Raw genomic sequence first — 19,446 nt, forward strand, 5'->3', positions numbered from 1 at the left:
ATCTACTATCGATCGAACTCTATAATCAACATTATGCTTCAAATGCTGTCAGTAGAACTTAGCACAGTGTTCTAACCAGATGAGATGTGATAAACCAGATTTGAATTCGTTTTAGGTTAGATTGCCTTTGATATTGAGTTACGGTTAGGTTTTCTATGTCAACGAGGTTGCGGAATGCCCTTATTAAAGCAGTGAGTGCTAACTGTGTTTTGCAGCTACACATCTGAGCTCTTCTATGAGGGTAAACTGATGGCCAGCGGGAAGCAGCCGCCCCATAAGGACTTCTACCCTCTCACCTTCTTCACCGCACGAGGAGAGGACGTGCAGGAGAAGAACAGCACTGCTTACTACAACAACGCTGAGGTAACCCCAACATAACCATTGACAACAACATGAACATTTGTTATGTTGGGATTCCTTACATTTTAGTGTGTAGATTTGCCTAGCCAGATTTATGACTATCGGCATTAAAGGAATAGTCACCCTCATGTCATTCCAAACCCATGGATTTATTTCTGAGGAACACTAAAGGCAAAATTGTAATAAATCTTGCTCTGCCTTTTTAATACAATGGCCGTTGAAAGTGTCTCACTGTAATTCTTAAAAAAGCACCCAAAAGTATCTCAAAAGTTGTCCATGCAACTTATCCATCATATTCCATAAGTCTTTTGAAGGCATACTGTAGATTTTGGTGAGAAACATGAAATTTTAGTGATTTGACAGTGTAAATCTTTTCGTTTGAGTGCATGAGAGAACTTGCATTGTTTAGCGCTAAAACAAGCTGCATGGACTACTTTTATGGCACTTTTTGGTGCTTTTTTAAGCTTTTAAGAAGGACCAGAGTATTCATTATAATTTCTGCTTTTGTGTTCCACAAAATCAGAAAAGTCACACTGGATTGGAAAAATGCGAGGGTGAGTAAATTATACAAAAAATATTCCTTTTTAGGTGAACTGTTTCTTTAAGTCTGGTCCACTTTGCAACTTGTTCTGGATGAAAAATTGTCCACTCATACTCTGAATGATATGTAATGCGACCAACCACTGTTCATTTTGTTTTTACATGATGTTTAGGAACCGAAAATTCTGAAATAGTTATAGAAATAGTTAATAATATCAGCAGGGGGAAAAATCTCTATTCACATACTGTAATGGCGCATTAGTGACAGTTTGTGACTGGCTGTGTAGAAAATGTGTATATAATCAGAACAACTGTCCATCCAGAAGTATTGATTATTTCACAGATATAACATAGAAGACAAAGCCGATTATACAGTTCTGCTCATGGATATCTAGTTTAGTTTATACTAAGTGCTAAATGCTTCCAAGAGTTTTGAATATCTTTCCAAGATCAGATTGGAACTGGTGTATTGAGACAGTTTAAGCTTTTGCCATACTGCACGTATGCATCTGACTCTTTGTAAATTTGGGAAGAAATTGTTTTTTATGATTTTGAAATTTGTGTTTAGTCAACTTGGACATGGTGTGAACAGGCCAAATTTCAGATTGAGTCATTGTAGGTCTTTCTTTCAGTATTAGATGTATTCTAGTGTTGTCTGAATGATGTGTTGTGCCCGTGCAGGTGTTTGAGATAGTGGAGCGGGTGGAGGAGATGAGGAAAAAATGGCCAGTGGCCTGGGGGAAGCTGGACGAGGGGAGCATCGGTGTGGTCTCTCCCTACGCTGACCAGGTCTTCCGAATCCGCGCCGAACTCCGCAAAAAAAGAATGCCAGAAGTCAGTGTGGAAAGAGTGCTCAATGTCCAGGGTGAGTCAAAGATACTCACTTCATACCACATTTACTTTGTGTTTTAATGTGACACCGAGGCACTTTCCACGAGAAGGTTACAAAGTAGGGCTTGAAAAGTTTGTTTTTGTTTTGTTTTTTCAAAAAAGAGTCTGTGAAAGGAGGTGCTTAACCTACAGAAAATGTTGCTTGTACTTATTTTATGTCTCTTTTTTTATTATTATTGGCTTTGCCATTTTTGCAACACTCTTACCAAAATTTGGGACTTGTGTTTAAAACCGTAATTTGGGTGACACTTTAAAACAAGGTTACATACTGTATGTTAGTTTACAATATTAGCTAACATAAACTAGCAATGAACAATAATTTTTCAGCACTTACTAATCTTGGTTTGTTAATTGCAACATTTACAAATACTTTTTTTTTTTTTTCTTTTTTTGTGCCTACATTAGTTATTGCATTATGAATTCACAATGAACAATTATATTTTTTTTAAATAACATTAAAGCTGCACTACGTAACTTTGTGCTCTCTAGCGACATCTGTGGTTAAAACTTAAAATTGCAAGCAATTTGTGGAAGAACACTTATGTGAGTTGTGTTTCAGCACTGATCTTTGTAGAGGAATCTCATGACTTAAGTAGTGGTCAACCAATATTGTTTTTTTTAATGGCCGATGCCGATATCCAGAGAGCAGGGTGGCCGATAGGCTGATACAATGCCGATATATCACACAATTAAATATAGTAAATAACAAACTTAAAATTGCTAAAAAAAAATTATTTTTAGCACTATATTTAGTGTTGAATTTAGCAATATATTTACTCAATTTCACACAAAACTACAAAATAATATTGTATTTTAAATGGTAGCTAGCAGTTTCTTCAGATTTCTATTTAGTCATCAAATTTTAGTAATTTGTCCATTATTATATTGTGTTTATATTATATAATATATTAGGAAGAAGGAAATAACAGTGCATACAGTAGTCCAGCAACCATGGATTGCATGTCCATGTGCAACAATCGCATTTACTCCCCCCAAAAAATATCGAATCAAACCAATTGTACATACAGTGCATAGTGAATAAGACATTTACTTATAGCACACGTGAAGCGCTTTTACTTTGGGCTGCATCCGAAAACGTAGGCAGCTGACTTATTACCTTGCTGCCTAATCAGTTAATGGCTGAACTGACATCAGTTTTGAATGAATGGAACTCTTATGTGATCTCCGAACAGTTTGAAAAGCACCTTATTTTCATCCTACCTCCGTATACATCCTCCGGAGGCAGCATTTTCCTGGTTTTGGACGCAGCCTTGTAGTTGCACTCACGCACTTCTGCGGACCCAGCGTGAGCATCAATCTCATGACAGTTTAAACGGCCTGGATTGCCTGCTTAGATTGTCATCATGATTTGTGAATCAGAGGAACTTTTGATCCTGATCCTAAAGTTTTTGATTCTGGCTGATAGAATACATGCTTCAGCGAAAGATATTAGATAAGCGCTCAACGGGAAGAAAGCGCTGGATTTCCTTGAGGTTCGTGAATTACATCTGTTTAAACTAGGTATCTGCATATTTGCAAACGGTATATAAAACAAGTTTTATTGATATTTGCCTTTTATTATTAGAAAAGTTACAGGGAACTGTTGAGGAGAGGCTGATAGAATATGTGCCTTAGAGGTAAATAAATTAGTGCTCCACTGGATGCTGGATCTGCTCAAGTTTTGTGAGGTTGGTTTATTACATCTGTTTAAATGAGATATAGAATTTAAACTGCATATTTGCAGATGGTATATGATAATATTAGTTCTATTGATATTTGCCTTTTTATCATTAGACAAGACAGTTAAAAGTTACAGGGAACTGTTGAGGAGAGAGAGAGAGGGAGAATGTAACAGGCGAGCACTTTAAAATTTTTATGAGCTCAAATGCGTCTGCCGAGGCTCTGATATGTGGACCATTTAAATGACACTGTGTTGCACACCGGTCTAATATTGTAGTAGCACAATTGCACCAAATAACAAAACGAACCGTGACTGGTCGTTTGCATGTCAGTTGCTTCACATGCAAATAGACAATTCTCGGGCCCTCAAGAAAAATATCGGCCAAAGGGGTATATATATCGACCAATAATTTAAAAATTCAGAATATTGGCCAATTTATGTATTGTTCTATTCCTAAAAGCTTGACAAGCAATATAAGCTTCAACAACCCTACCAGAAAACATATCCAAGCATTATCACAGGTAAACAACTTCGCCAAACAGTTAACAGATAACAGCCTAATTTTTCCATTCAGTGGGGGCTAGTTCATTTGGGGAAATAATTTAGTTTGTACTTATTGATAAACTTATGTTTTTATAAATTAAAGAACAATATTTGTATTTGTATTATACATTTTTCTACAATAACTTTGGATACAGGGTTGAATAGTTGAGCCTGATGACTGCAACGTTACAATTTGTGTAAAAATGTATACAATGGAATTGTATTCACTTGTTTCACAGGCATTTTGTTGAAAGGGTCCAAATGATGAATCTTCTACGGTGTCACAATTTTAAAAGAAAATTCCACTTTTGGTGCAGGGAAATCATGCAGTAACAGAGTTGCACAAAAAATGGGTAGTAATTACAATAAGGTAATAATTAAATATATTTTTTTCTCCAATTAATTAAAAATCAATTTAACAGATTATGTCAAAATGATGTCACTGATATTAATTGTTGGATACACTATAAAAAGTCAAGACCTCTGAAGTGGGTTGGGGGTGTACAGATATTTCATGTGTTTAAAACGAACTACATTTCATACAATGTTAATTTTATGTATGATAATTATCTATCTGACATACCATTCTTACACCAAAGAACTTGTGATTTGTGCTTTTATTGTTTAAAAAAATGTAATAGGACACCAATTTGAACCCTGTTTGTGGAAAGTGCTATGAAATATGGATTTGGAGAGTGGAAGCCAATCATATGTCATCTCAAAAGGGAATCAGAGAGTAATTCAGCCTGCCATATGAGTGTTTGGTGTCTGGGAGAAGAGCTGGTGTCCTGCAGCTTTCATTTGAAAAGCCGGATTGGTTTGTGCATAATTGATGATTTAGCTGGTTGCATTGAAATCACTTTTTGAGGAAAGGAGAAATTCCTTTAACTGAGGTGCTCATTCAACACAGAGATTAATTTTAAGTAAGATTTATGTCCGCCTGGCTGCAAGCCTCACATTATGTGCAACCACTTCCCAATGATGAGCGGCACATTATACCATGCTATGAACATACCAAGTTGAAGTCAGAAGTTTTCATACACTTAGGTTGAAGTCAAATAAAGGGAATTAAAAAAATAAAAAAAACTCCATTAATTATGAACCTGAACAAGAAGTTATACTTTAAAGACTGTGGTTCGGTTGCAGACCTCTAAAATTTTAATTTCTACTCTTCAACTGCTACGTATGGCTTTCCAGATGTCACTTTTAAATTCAACCTTAAAATTAAGGTAAAGGTTTGTGGGGCTATAGATACTTATTACTTAAAGGAATATTCCACGTCAATAAGCTCAATCAACAGCATTTGTGGCATATTGATTACCACAAAAATTATTTTCAACTCGTCCCTCCTTTTCTTAAAAAAAAAAAAAAAAAAAAAGCACAAATCTGGGTAACAGTGAGGCACTTACAATGTAAGTGAATGGGGCCAATCCGTAAATGTTAAAATACTCACTGTTTCAAAAGTAAAGTCACTAGATGTAAACAATATGCGTGTAAACATGATTTTAATGTGATATCACATACTTATCTTTTCTGTGTAAATTTATTGCCAATTTTACAACTTCATTGCTATTACAATGTAATGCCGTAAACCCAAAAACACCTAAAACAACTGTAAAAACAACTATTTACAGCTCAAATAAACCACAAGTTTTAACAGAAGAATTTAAGTGCTTTTATAAAATTATAAGCTTCACATTTCTGCCTTTAAATCCTCCAAAAACAGAAACTATTACTTTAAAAATCTGATAGCCGAAACATGGAGAAAAAGCAGCATTCATGTGAAATTATCCTGGTTTAATGACATTTAATGTAAAAACTGGCCGATAGGTGATATATTGGTGGTAACTAGATGGTACTTTTTTTTTCTTATTGAACATCCTGTTTCATTTAGAAATACGGAACATTACGCATGTAAAATGGGTTGTGAATGTAATTTCATGTTGGCCTTAATGTTTTTTTTTTTGTCAGCAACATGTTAAGTCAGGAGATATGTATCTCTTCTGTTCCGTAGGTAAACAGTTCCGGGTGCTATTCTTGAGTACGGTTCGCACCCGTCACACCTGCAAACACAAGCAGACGGCCATCAAGAGAAAGGAGCAGCTGGTGGAGGACTCCACTGAAGATCTGGACTACGGTTTCCTGTCCAACTACAAGCTGCTGAACACCGCCATCACTCGAGCGCAGTCACTGGTGGCTGTGGTGGGAGACCCCATTGCTCTCTGCTCGGTGGGACGCTGCAGGTAATTACACACTGTATAACCACTTTATCATTATATTATTGATATGAATGAGTTTGAGCAGTGTATGATATTTCGGATTTGGTGGGAAGGAGTTCATAGAGACACATTTCTTCTTTTTAAAAACTTACCATGCATGTCTTTCATGCTGAAAATTCGTTGTGAATTGGCGTTTAGTTTGTGGACAGGCTTGTCTGGATGTGTAAGTCGGGCAGATGGTGGCTCAAAGTGGTCTGGTAATGGGAAGTACCTGTGTAGTCGAGTCCCTAAAACAAGAGCTGTCTTCTGCCTTCCCATTATGTACTTCTTTGCGTTTAGCTTTGAACACACTCTTCACACATCGATGCTTCACACACTGCATGTACAGTAGCACCATAAGAACGTTTGGCACCTCTCTTTAGGGTTATGTTAGGCAGATAGTGTGAAGTTAATGCATTTGTGTACTATCACAGTTACAGTGAGTAGTTATTTGTTGTGTGTATGTGTGTGATAGTAATGCAGTGGAGTCAGAGAAATAGCGAATTGACCCTTTTCATATTTCCGGGGTTGGAACGCAGAAGTTAACTATAGAAGTGTAAACTTCTATAGTGGTGAATGGGAGACCATGGAAAATATTATTTTGGCAACCCCATATACTCCTACAACAGCAAAAGAAAAGTTCCTCTTTTACATTTCCATGAGTTTCCAAAAGAGGAAAAAAATAGAGATGGTCTACTGCAATCCGAGAAAGATGCTAAATTTACTGTTACTCCCTCAGCAGCTGTATTTGAAACCCCATCACAGCAGTACTGACCTTTTTTTTTTCTCAATTAATGTCAGCATAATACAACAAAAAGAATAATGTTAAATAATTAAGAAATTGAAAGCACTTTTCTTTTTGCTAGATTTACACTGTCAGGTTAAATCAGGTGGAAAAGCATCATCATATAAAAAAGTTTACTAAATTTACGGTGCTAAATAAGGTGGAAACATATCATTATATAAAAAAGCTCGCCAGATTTACGCTGCAGAATAAGACAACAAAATGTCGTCGTACGTATTCGGATGCGTAAATCTAGCAAATATTTTAATATGATGACGCTTTTCCGCCTTATTCAGATGCATAAATCTAGCAAATATTTTAATATGACGACGCTTTTCTGCCTTATTCAGATGCATAAATCCAGCAAATATTTTAATGATGACGCTTTTCTGCCTTGGATGCATAAATCTAGCAAATATTTTAATGATGACGCTTTTCCGCCTTGGATGCATAAATCTAGCAAATATTTTAATATGACGACGCTTTTCCGCCTTATTCAGATGCATAAATCCAGCAAATATTTCAGTATGACAATGCTTTTCCGCCGTATTCAGATGCATAAATCTAGCAAATATTTTAATGACAACGCTTTTCCGCCTTATTCAGATGCGTAAATCTAGCAAATATTTTAATGACGACGCTTTTCCGCCTTATTCAGATGCATAAATCCAGCAAATATTTCAGTATGACAATGCTTTTCCGCCGTATTCAGATGCATAAATCTAGCAAATATTTTAATGACGACGCTTTTCCGCCTTATTCAGATGCGTAAATCTAGCAAATATTTTAATGACGACGCTTTTCCGCCTTACTCAGATGCATAAATCTAGCAAATATTTTTATAAGGCGGAAACATGTCATCTTGTCATCAAACATGTCAAAAGTTAGCTAGATTTACGGTGCTAAATAAGATGGAAATGCATCATCATTAAGTAAAAAAGTTTGCTAGATTTACGCTGCTAAATGATACGGAAACATGTCATCATATTCAGCAGCCTAAATCGAACAAACTTTTTATATGATGGCATGTTTCCGTATCATTTAGCAGTGTAAATCTAGCAATTTTTTTATATGATGACGCTTTGCCAGTTTATTTAGCAGCATAAATCAAACAAATTTGTTTGTATGACACGTTTCCGCCATATTTAGCAGCGTAAATCTAGTGAACCTTTTTTATTTAATGATGCATTTCCATCTTATTTAGCAGCGTAAATCTAGCGGACATTTTGTATGATGACATGTTTCCGCCTTATTCAGATGTGTAAATCTAGCAAATATTTCTTTAAGGCAGAAACATGTCATCATACAAATAGTTTGCTAGATTTACATTGCTAAATAAGGCGGAAAAACTTTATGAAAAAAATCTTTCGATTTAAATTTTTTATTGAATCAGATTGATTTTTATATTGAATTACTTTGATTAAAAATGCAAAATAACTGGGGTGGAGATGATAATTGGACGCCACAAGCTGAAAATAAAATGTGCCATAATGCAGCTTACTACTGTTTGAAAGTGTTACATATTACGTACTGTTTACATACTATTTGTTTTTTTTTTTAATACTAGGCAGCACACAGTGTGCAGTAAACAGTGTGCTAGTATTCAGTTATGGCCGATATTATCTGCCGATATTAGCCTTTCACCGATATATCGGTATCGGCGTATATTTTACCGATATGCGCCGATATTAAAACCTTTTTCAGAACATATAATGCAGAAAACAATGCTTTGGAATTGGTGTCATAGCGTAGTTTGTCCAGCAGAGCGCACTCCGACTCCATTGTTTACAGAGCTGACTCTGAACTGACGGTGGCTCTGCATACAGGGCGGAGTTAAACAGTGCGGATTTGAGGAGATCTCTTCTCGTTAAATTGCTAATTAGATTGTGAAATACATACTGGAAAGTTAATAAAAAAAAATGATCGTTTTATATAACTAATATAACGTTAACCCTGTCCCTGTCAACCATGTCACTCATGTCTGTTTGCTGTTAGCCATCTATAGTTTGTCAGTGCAGTCAGTAATGTAGCAGATTGAAAGGTAAACATCAGAGCATCTTTTTGCAGCTCAGCAGACAACGGTGCGGTGGTGAATTGTGTGTGGTGAGTGTTGATTTCACGATTCGCTGTTACCTAGTTGGTGAGACGCAATGCTGGAAAGTAAATAAAGTCCATCTTTTACTCTCCGTTACAACGAGCTTATAGCTAACTAGCTAATCACATAGCTACTTTTATTGCTTGTCAGCTGAGTGGAAGCTAATGAGTGAACATGTATTCACCAAACTGTTTTGTTCAGGATTCACAGTTTGTTACCCCCCTCAACCGAACAATTCCAGTCATTGCATTTATAAAATGTAATATTTAAAAGTCTGGTTTTCCAGACATTAAAATAGGATACGTAATAAAAGTAGATTTAATAAATAGTTTATTTGCCTGTGTAAATAATAATATATAGGAACTGTATCTAAAATAAATGAGGGGTGATGCATACTAATACAACATTTATTCATTTTAATATCCTATATATATATTTTGAATGTGTTTAAGCTTGACACCGGTTGACACATCCTAAAAACGGCACCGTTAGATCGGTTTCATGCTGAAGAGCCGCTTAAGTACGTTTTTCTCTCTCGTAAATGTAAAGGAGTGTAAATGCCAACACCATCATATATGTCAAAAGCACTGAAGCCTCTCAACCAAAACATGAGCTCATTGATGTCATTAAATGAGTCTGCTTTTTTATTCCATCAGTTACTCCTGGTCGGAGGCTGCCGTAGTCTGCAACAGTCAAATATTTAGTAGTGCATAAATTGTGACTTAGTGCCCATTTTACGCCACAACTAGGCTAAGTTGTAATGTACGTATAGCTGGTGCAACCGGCCCCTGATGTTAATTAAGCTATTTATTTTATTTTTATTTATTCTTTATTTAAATGGTCAGCAATTGACATACTAAACATACAGTACTGATTTTTATTTTATTTATTCTTTAAGTGGTCAGCAATTGACTTATACTAACAGTACTAATGTTTATTTAACTATTTATTGTATTTTTATTTATTCTTTATTTTCTCAGTGTTCATTTCTAGAATTTGTTGACAATGTATAATAATAATAATGTCAAATATTATTTGATAAAAATATTTTTTTAAGAAAGCAGCCTTCTGAGTACCTTTGCATAGTCATATCGGTGTAAAATCCACATAGAAAATGTCTGTTTTCATTCCAGCTCAAAAATTATCTATATCGGCCACCATATCAGTAATTGGTGAATTTTTCCACTATATAATCAGTATCGGTCTCAAAAATCCCATATCGGTCGGGCTCTAGTTTTAAGAATCGATATTAGATCACTCAAATGAACATTGTAAGTAAAGTCAATATTTGTACTTATCGCTAATACCTACGATACACTAACTAAAGCTATAATAGCAGTGACCTATATCTAGCAAGTAAGAGGGTGACAGTCCCCTGTGCCCTTACTTGTGACCTTTTACCTCTTGTGTTTTGACTATTGTGCTGGTTCTTTGACAAGAATATGACAGTATATACTGCTGTCAGGCAGGGTTGGGCATGCTGTTTGTGTGTTTGTGTTGACACTCCCTCAGAGATGTGTCTCATTTGGCTAGCAGCCCTCTGCTCTTTCAGCTGTATCCTCCCCAACTGCAGATCCCCTGTCGCTATGGAGACAGACTCACATCAACCAATAAGTAGAGCCCAGCTACAGGAAATGTCAAGCCAAAGGGCATGGCAATTAAATCTGTGTGTGTGCTGAAGACACTTGCTTTGAGCTGTAGGAATGGTCAAGCAGTGTGTTAACAGACATTAGCAATGTTAATTGTCATAATGCATCTCATGACGACCAGTCAAAGTGCTTTGGTAGTTTCATTGAATCATAATGTTTCCACTCAAAATGATTGTAATATCTATACACTGCATAATTTTAATATAGTAATATCTAAACATCGCAATGTTCGTTTGAACGATCTTGATATCGATTCTTAAATCCCAAGGTCGATATTTTACTCAATGCGCAACCCACTACTACAATGAGAGGAAATCACTCGCAGTTGCAACAAAATTTCGCGCAGTGCGACCAAAATGACTAAAGTTTCACTTACCAGTGATTGTGTAGTTTAGTCGTGAAGTGTTCAGCAGCGAGATCCTTTCACAGCGTGTTGAGAGTAAAAGTTGTTCTGTGTAATGTGTGTCCAAAGACGAGATCCACGCAACTCATTTGTCATTGAATATGGTCTCTTTTAATACCATTTCTGTTCTTAACAGTCAGTTGATGATCAAAACAACTACAAAAAAAGACAATTACTTGTAGTCATGCATTACACAGATGAGGTAAAGCCATTCCAGTCCTCTCTCATTTATATGAGCTCGTTTAAAGGCGCCGTTTACAGAAATGCTGGTTTTTGTTAGCGACAGTACCAGTTTTAGTGCGTGTTCAACTAATCAATGTAAATATGCAGTTTAATAATAAATATATTACAAAAATAATGTATGAAAATAATATTTATTGATTGAGTACATTTATTTGTTCATTTTTAAAAAGCCAAAATGTGACCAAAATGATGAAAAAGTAATAAAATATAATTAGTAAAATTAATATTTTCTTAATGAACCTAGTGAAAAGGTCCCCTGTATAATTAATATAATTCATATGTAAGCAAAAGGGACATTATAACTGAAATAAACCCATATTAATCGATATTGAATCGAATCGAGAGCTTGTGAATCAGAATCTAAAAGAATTGGGAAATCTGTATTAATACCCAGCCCTATCCTCAGTGTTTTCTTTTTGAGTTATTTATTTATTTTTGTAATTCACATTATTTTCGATGCTGATTTTCATTTACTGTAATAAAGCCTTTACGGTAATGATAATGTCACGATGCAAAAAATATTAAAGGGATAGTTGACCCAAAAATGAAAATTCTCATCATTTACTCACCCTCATGCCATCCCAGATTTGTATGGCATTCATCTGCTGAACTCAAATGAAGATTTTTAGTAGAATATTTCAGCTCTGTAGGTTCATACAATGCAAGTGAATGGGTGCCAAAATTTTGAAGCTCAAAAAATCACATAAATCAGCATAAAAGTAATCCATAAGACTCCAGTGGTTAAATGCATGTCTTCGGATGCTAAATGAAAAGTGCAGGTGAGAAACAGATCACTTTCACATTCTTCTTCTTGAGTTTTTGGTGATTCACATTCTTGATCCATATCTCCCCCTACTGGGCAGAAAAAAGAATTTCAAGCAAAAGAGGACTTGAGTATTGATCTGTTTCTCATCCACACATATCATATCACTTCTGAAGACATGGATTTAACCACAGGAGTCGTATGGGTTACTTTTATGATGCCTTTATGTGATTTTTGGAGCTTCAAAGTTCTGGTCACCATTAACTTGCATTGTATGGACCTACAGAGCTGAAATACTCTTCTAAAAATCTTATTTTGTGTTCTGCAAAAGAAAGTAAGTCACACACATCTGGGACAGCATGAGGGTGAATAAATGATGAGAGAATTTTCATTTTTGGGTGATCTATCACTTTAAGGATCCTAAGAATAAAAAATGTAAGCAAAATATAACTTTATATTTCTGTTTTTATTTTTATATATATATACTTTATATATAATTGTTGGTTAAAATTTGACCCAGGCATGTTCTTGACAGGTTTTGTGACACTCACCCATCACTTCTTACAGAAAAATACTTTTGTTTGCTGCGTTATAGGTGGCTGTTGTATAACAAATGTGCTATCTACAAGCTGTTTTGCATGTAATTCGGTCTGTCACTGTAACTTCAACTTGTCAACTGCTCATCAAGCTCCTGATTAGTTCAATCAGTTCCGCTTCCTCAAGACCTCGTCACTTTATCTGAAATGAGTTCTGCTAGCTGAGGGGGAGGGGAGCAGAAACTATCGCTCGCAGAGTTGACGTCTATTGCAAACACTAACTCATGTTGATGTGTCTCTATCTGTCTGTTGCTGGTATTGCCTTCGTTGTTGTTTTTGATATTGTGAGATGTGATCGTGTTCAGCCCTGCTCAGATAAAGACAAATATCCCGTCGGGGATGGTGAAATATATTCCGTCTGTTGAATGAGGCAATATCTGCTGTAGATTTTCACAATAAACGGTGCAGCCAGGACGTTTACATGCACTTTTTAAAAGTTTGGTTTTTAAGTTGGACTAAAACTGTAATTCATCTTTTTAAAGTGTCATTGTGGAGGCGAGGGTGAGGTCGAACGTCCCCGTCGGGTCGGCTGCTGAGTGTTTTGTGTATGCTGAAAAGCCATCCTTTGTTGTGTGTAAGCTGAAAAGTGATTTCTGTTTGTTGAACGTTAAAAATCTGACTCGCGTGGACCGTGGAAGCCAGCTCCCACTTCCTCCTTTATCTGTCCGACATCGAGCTTTGTTACAGTCATGTAAACGCTTTTGCCGACTGAAATCGTACCAGTACGATTTTTAAAAATCACCAAAGGCTTTGTCCAGCATGTATACACGTATTTCAGACAACATTTGGCCTCATCATTGTGTGCATGCTCCATAAGACATAGTTGATGCATATTGTATATTACTGGCACTTCCTCAGCTGATATCCTTCATTCAAATACTCAATTATGCATTGTATCATGTTTACAGATATATAAAGACTGTAGCTCGACTATGCAAAAACCCACTGTAGCTCGATTATAACTGCACATGTAAATGTACTAAGTTTCCTCACTTCTGTAATGTGGTAGCAAAGTTATTATCTATTTGTATGCTTAATTGTTCATTTAAAAGGCAGTCTGTCGACAAAAAAGTGATTTATTTTGACCGTGAGCGAATACGAACGCGTTCAACCCATGCGCACTACGACTGCTTTGTATTACTCTTGTAGTACAGACAGCCAAAGGCGCATGCGCCGACGATGCATACAGATGAGGACTGTCCATGTGTCCAAAAAATCTGGGCCGTATGGACAGTCCACGCAGGCTGATCTGATGAATAAATTAGCGTCACATATACTGCGCGCATTCCGATCAGCAACACGTACAACCGAAATAAACTTTGGCCTGAACGCTGTCTGAAAACGTCTGGTAATGGACTGATTAATAGAATTAAATTAGATATTTCCATCTCATAATTTCATTCTGTAGACTTGAGTTGAATTTTGTAACCAAAAGAAAGTAGTACATTTGAGGTCTTGAATCCACATTTGAAAAATATAGAGTCAAATTGGCATGATATTACTTTAGCCAATCCTAGAATTGCCCTCTCTCTAGATATCATCATCATCAGCAGCAGCAGCAGCCATTGAAAAGCATATATTGTCTGCACCCTGACGTAAGCAATCCCTCTTCTGGCGTAATCATCAGCACTTATCGACCTAAAACTGGTCAAATTCTTACAGCTTAAAGTGTTAAGACTCCTGATGTGCTGTCTTCAGAGACAGGGAAGATCAGCCGCTAAATTACATGGTGACACATCGAGTTTCTCCTTCGTTGAGTCACAGTGGAGGTCTAAGATTGATGTCATTTGAGTCACGTTGCTGCCCACCCGTGCTGGAGTGATATGAAATATGGCTAGGGAGAGTCTCGGGCATATTTCTGCAAGCTTTTCCCATCACCCATGATCAGATTTGGTTCTTAATCGCATGTTACTCTGCTTGTGTGATTTTGACTCATTTGTAACTCAACAAGTTGATGTGCGAAGATGCACGAAGTCTATTATTTTCACTCTTGACCGAGTCAGTCACTTCAGTCTGAACACGACCAGCATCTCGTTTTGTTCTACAAGGGTTCCAGTTTTCTGCCTTGGATTAATAATTAATGTTTTTCTCCATTAGGGACTCTCAGATTGGGTGGAAATCTGCGGCTTGTATATTTATTACACTTTCGTAATGCTTCAATTAAAAATCATCCAGAATCTGCTCTCTTGCAGTCTCGCTCTCAAGCTCACTTCACATAATCATATTCTCAAGTGACATCCATTGGGCACATCAGATGTAGTTTTGAGTGGGTGTGTTGGTGTTACAAAGTGTTTTTGTGGTTATGAAGAGCATTTCTGATTCAATGTATTCCTCCCAGGCCTGGTAGTTTAGTTTTTAGACCGCATTTTGGGAGGTCAAAATTGGCTTAATTTAGATTTCGATTGTGTTGGTGATTAGTCATGAATAATGTGAAAGGGGTTATTTTTTTCAGCGAGCTGTTTGTGATTCTGGAACAAACACTTTTGATGTTTTTGTCTACAGTTTAACAATCAGGCTGAAGCAGTTGCAACCACACTGAGAAAAAACAAAACATTTGTTGGCTCCACAACCATAACATATAAAAATAAATCACTTCCACTCTGAAACGTACAGTACCTATTTATAACATTTTTAGCTTTACTTAATTTGGTTTAATGTGTACAACACAAAATATAAATTTTAAAGTGAGCTCCTTGAACTTATTTGTCTTAAAAACCCATAAAATTTAGATTTTAGGTACTACTAACTTAGACAATCAAGTACAGAACTGAGGTTGTTGAAAATACCCAAAAGCCCTTGCACTTGAGTAATTTAAGCATGTTTGTTTTGTCATAATGAATGTATATATTTAATTAGTTGTTAATCATTCATAGATATCTTAGATGTTTTTTATTATTGATGTTGTTTTCCTGTAAATTGCTGTTTGGTGTAAAGTCTCCTCTAGGGTGATCCGTGTTCAGTTAGATCCTGTTCAATCCATGTGATTTTCCTTGTGCATGTGAATATACATAGGAGTGCACTTCTTTGGGGAATCAAGTTTAATGATTAACCTTAGTCATTATGTTCTTTAGAGACAATAAATTAAGTAGAAACAACGTGCTATTAGTTGTTAAATCTTATTTCTGTGACGTACCTTTTTAAGTACATAAAGCTGAAGGATATGATTCATTTGTGCTCATCTGCCAAAGGATTTGTTGATGTGCTGAGATAAAATCAGCATAAGTTGAATTATTTAAAATGTATATGTAGCTTTTTAGCATCACACTAAGTAAATCCAACACAATTTTTTTCAGTGTAGATTTGCATTTCCAGAAGAAAATACCAGCGCTTGTAATGGCGCGATCACACATACCTTTGCACGGTAAAATTCTGCGGGTGAAATACAGTCATCTCGATGGGAATCTCCATGATTGTGAATTTCCGGCAATGGATTTCAGGTGGCAAAGAATTTCCCCTAGTGGATTTCGTGTGGAGTTCACATTTGGATGAACCTTGACAGGTGGGAAGTTGGAAGAAGTTCCATGGGAAGTTGTTTGGTTTTAACCCTCTGGGGTCTGAGGGTGTTTTGGGCCCTGGAGAAGTTTTGACATGCCTTTACATTTGTGCTTTTTTCAGTTGCTTAAAAACATATTAATGGCTAAAGTCTGATAACACTGTATTCAGCACAAACTGGGCTACAATAATATGTGAACAACATGTATGTACATGTTTGTATTTTTAAGAAAATAACGTTTATGCGTGGTTTTTGAAAAAAGAAATTGTAAGTCACTGAAATAAGGCAATATAACACATACTTTACATTTATTCACAAGATTTTTGAGAACTGGATCTTGTAGTCTATAGTTTTTGCTACAAAATGATGTGAAAACCATCCTGATCACTCATTCATACAAAACAATATAGTCATTTAACTTTTGTAAGACACTTTTAGTGTTAGAAAGTCCATATGCGAGGAGGCGTGGATGATCATGAATATTGATGTGATTCACACCTGAGGAGACAAAGACCCCTCGCCTGAGAGAGAATGAATGTGAGGAGACTTAATGATTGAATGTATTGTTTGTAGCTTATTCACAAAATCAAGTTAAAAGAAGTAGTCTGACTATACATTTTCTTTACATAAAGACTTTACTTTAGACCTACACTACCATTTAAAAGTTTTAAATCAGTAAGATTTTTTAATGTTTTTAAAAGAAGTCTCTTCTGCTCACCAAGGCTGCATTTATTTGATCCAAAATACAGCAAAAACTGTGATATTGTGAAATATTTTTACAATTTAAAATAACTTTTCTATTTGACTATATTGTAAAATGCAATTTATTCCTGTGATCAAAGCTGAATTTTCAGCATCATTACTGCAATCTTCAGTGTCACATGATCCTTCAGAAATCATTCTAATATGCTGATTTTCTAATATGGGCATATTTACAGCACATTTGACATATTTACACCTGAACAGATATTTGCAAGCACAAGCTTCGTTGATGAAAATGAGGCAGCATAAACACTAGTTAAAATATAATCTAAACATTCATATTATTTTTATATCATATGACATATCATATTTATATCATACAGCATACAATTTAAATACCTGCTTTAGCCGAAACAACATTTAAATGTAACTAAAACTTGCCTATTAGGACATATTTCAAATTGCAATACTCTGAATACTGGTTGCCAAGTCTGGAAATAGTCCAGCAAGTAAAATATGTACATGTTTATATAAAATAGCATGTCAACTAATGTAAGTAAAACTAAATGACTTACTCATCCGAAATTGTATCCTCGGCTGGATCAAGACGCTCTTCAAAATGCAAACGTTAATCGTCGGAGTCCCGCTCTTCTTCTGAGGAAAATGTGAACTCTTCCTCACCTGTGTAGCGTGCCATCTTCCAAATGCGCAGGAAAGTGAATGAATCTGATGATGAAACTTGATATTTTTTAAGGCATTGTTGTGGGGGCGTTTACCATTTGCATATTTGCATTGATTGCCTCAGCACATTACCGTATGAATAGCGCGCTCTGCTGGTGGGTGTGATCACATTAGTGATAATTAGCTGAGCCAGGAGAAACTGTACATCGCTTTGTTTCATTCAGATTACATTGCAGGAGAATATTTGTTTTAAATTTGAATTGTTTTATTTAAAAGTAGACATTTTAAGCTTTCTTTAGACATATGTTTCATGTTTGTCTGATAAGTATTTGCAGAGTTTCACTTCATTCTTGTGACGTGTTTCAGAAAGATGCTCGCGGAGAGAGAGACGGCTGAAAGCGCACCCTGTTTATTTTCTTTATTTTACAAAAGCACAAGGTTTTGTTGATATTGTGAGTGTACACAAATAAAAGTAGACCCTTTATAGTTTCTAATGATGTCTTACACTTATCTGTGTGCCCAAAAATGACGGAGTATTTTAAGTTGTTTCCGCTGTTATGCGCAAAAAATCCAGCAGGACGCGCCGGCGCATCCGTCGACCCCTGAGGGTTAACTGCAATCTCCCAGACTATAAAGTGCAGCATAAAAAAATGCTTGGCTGTTTTTTTTCACATGCACTCAACATCAGCCAACACCTTCTCCGGTCACAGTTTCGCCATTGGAATGAATGTTTGACCACGCCTTAAGGCAGCAAAAAAAAATTATCTTAATGTTTCGTTTGAAAACTCAATTTTCATTTCCTTAACGTCATCATTTTCCAAAGTATGAAGTAATGGAGAACGTTTTTGAAACATTTTTGGTGGAGGAAAATGGTATTTTACTGTGGATGAGAGCCATAAACTTTGCAAAATTAATGCATTTCCAAACAAAAACTTATTAGTGTGGATGTGGCCTAAGGCTTTAAACAGTGTCATAACCAGTAAAAAATTTGGTTTTGTCATTCTGGCAATCACTTTGTTTCCATTTCTGCTGCACATACATTCCGATTGGCTATTATGGGGCCACGTCTCACAGCAGTTTCACATTCAGTGTGCACAGACAAATTGCTTGCTTGGGTTAAATTTTTCTTTTGTTGTTTTGAATATGGATATGAACCGGATATGTAGCACATATTTAAACTATGTAGAGTAATAAAGCAGCCGATATCAACACTGTTAAGTGATGTTATATTGTCCTGACTCAACCTGGTCCTTTATAGAAAGTTCTGGGAGACCTTCATCTCCATCTGTCATGAGAACCACAGCCTCCACGGCATCACCTTTGAGCAGATTAAGATCCAGCTGGAGGCCCTGGAGCTGAAGAAGACCTATGTGCTGAATCCACTGGCCCCAGAGTTCATTCCCCGGGCCCTGAGATCACAGCACCCGCAGGGGCTTGGCAAACACCCGCACTCCTCTCCCAAGGTGCGAGTCTTTCTTTCATCCTGTTTATGATCAATTGCAAATACTGTTGCTGCATGTAACAAACGACTGCAATCGCATTGCTTTTAGTATAATTAAGTTTACTTTTAGTTTTAGTTTCTTTCATTCTTCAGTTGTCCTACAGTAAGTGTGAGAAAAATGTACCAGGGTTTTGGAACAGTAACGGTTTTGCCAATTTATTGAGTTCCTCTTCCATATTACACGGTGGATCTTTTAAAGGCACCTTTAGCGGAAACAAATATCCTGGCATTTCAAATGGGCCAATTTTATCACTGTCCATCTC

At 36.2% G+C, this 19,446-nt stretch overlaps 1 protein-coding gene across 2 annotated transcripts in view; it reads left to right on the forward strand.

The window, feature by feature from the left end:
• LOC127450784 (probable helicase with zinc finger domain) overlaps window positions 1-19,446 on the forward strand; it is an 88,648-nt gene that overhangs the window by 41,582 nt on the left and 27,620 nt on the right. For both annotated transcript variants that reach the window (XM_051715131.1, XM_051715132.1), the window contains exons 19-22: window positions 216-363; window positions 1,582-1,765; window positions 6,030-6,258; window positions 18,941-19,145. In XM_051715131.1, coding sequence (XP_051571091.1) covers window positions 216-363; window positions 1,582-1,765; window positions 6,030-6,258; window positions 18,941-19,145 — 766 coding nt within the window. The remainder of the gene's footprint in view (window positions 1-215; window positions 364-1,581; window positions 1,766-6,029; window positions 6,259-18,940; window positions 19,146-19,446) is intronic.

The sequence above is a fragment of the Myxocyprinus asiaticus genome, chromosome 13 (assembly GCF_019703515.2).
Source record: "Myxocyprinus asiaticus isolate MX2 ecotype Aquarium Trade chromosome 13, UBuf_Myxa_2, whole genome shotgun sequence".
Classification (NCBI taxonomy): Eukaryota; Metazoa; Chordata; class Actinopteri; order Cypriniformes; family Catostomidae; genus Myxocyprinus; species Myxocyprinus asiaticus.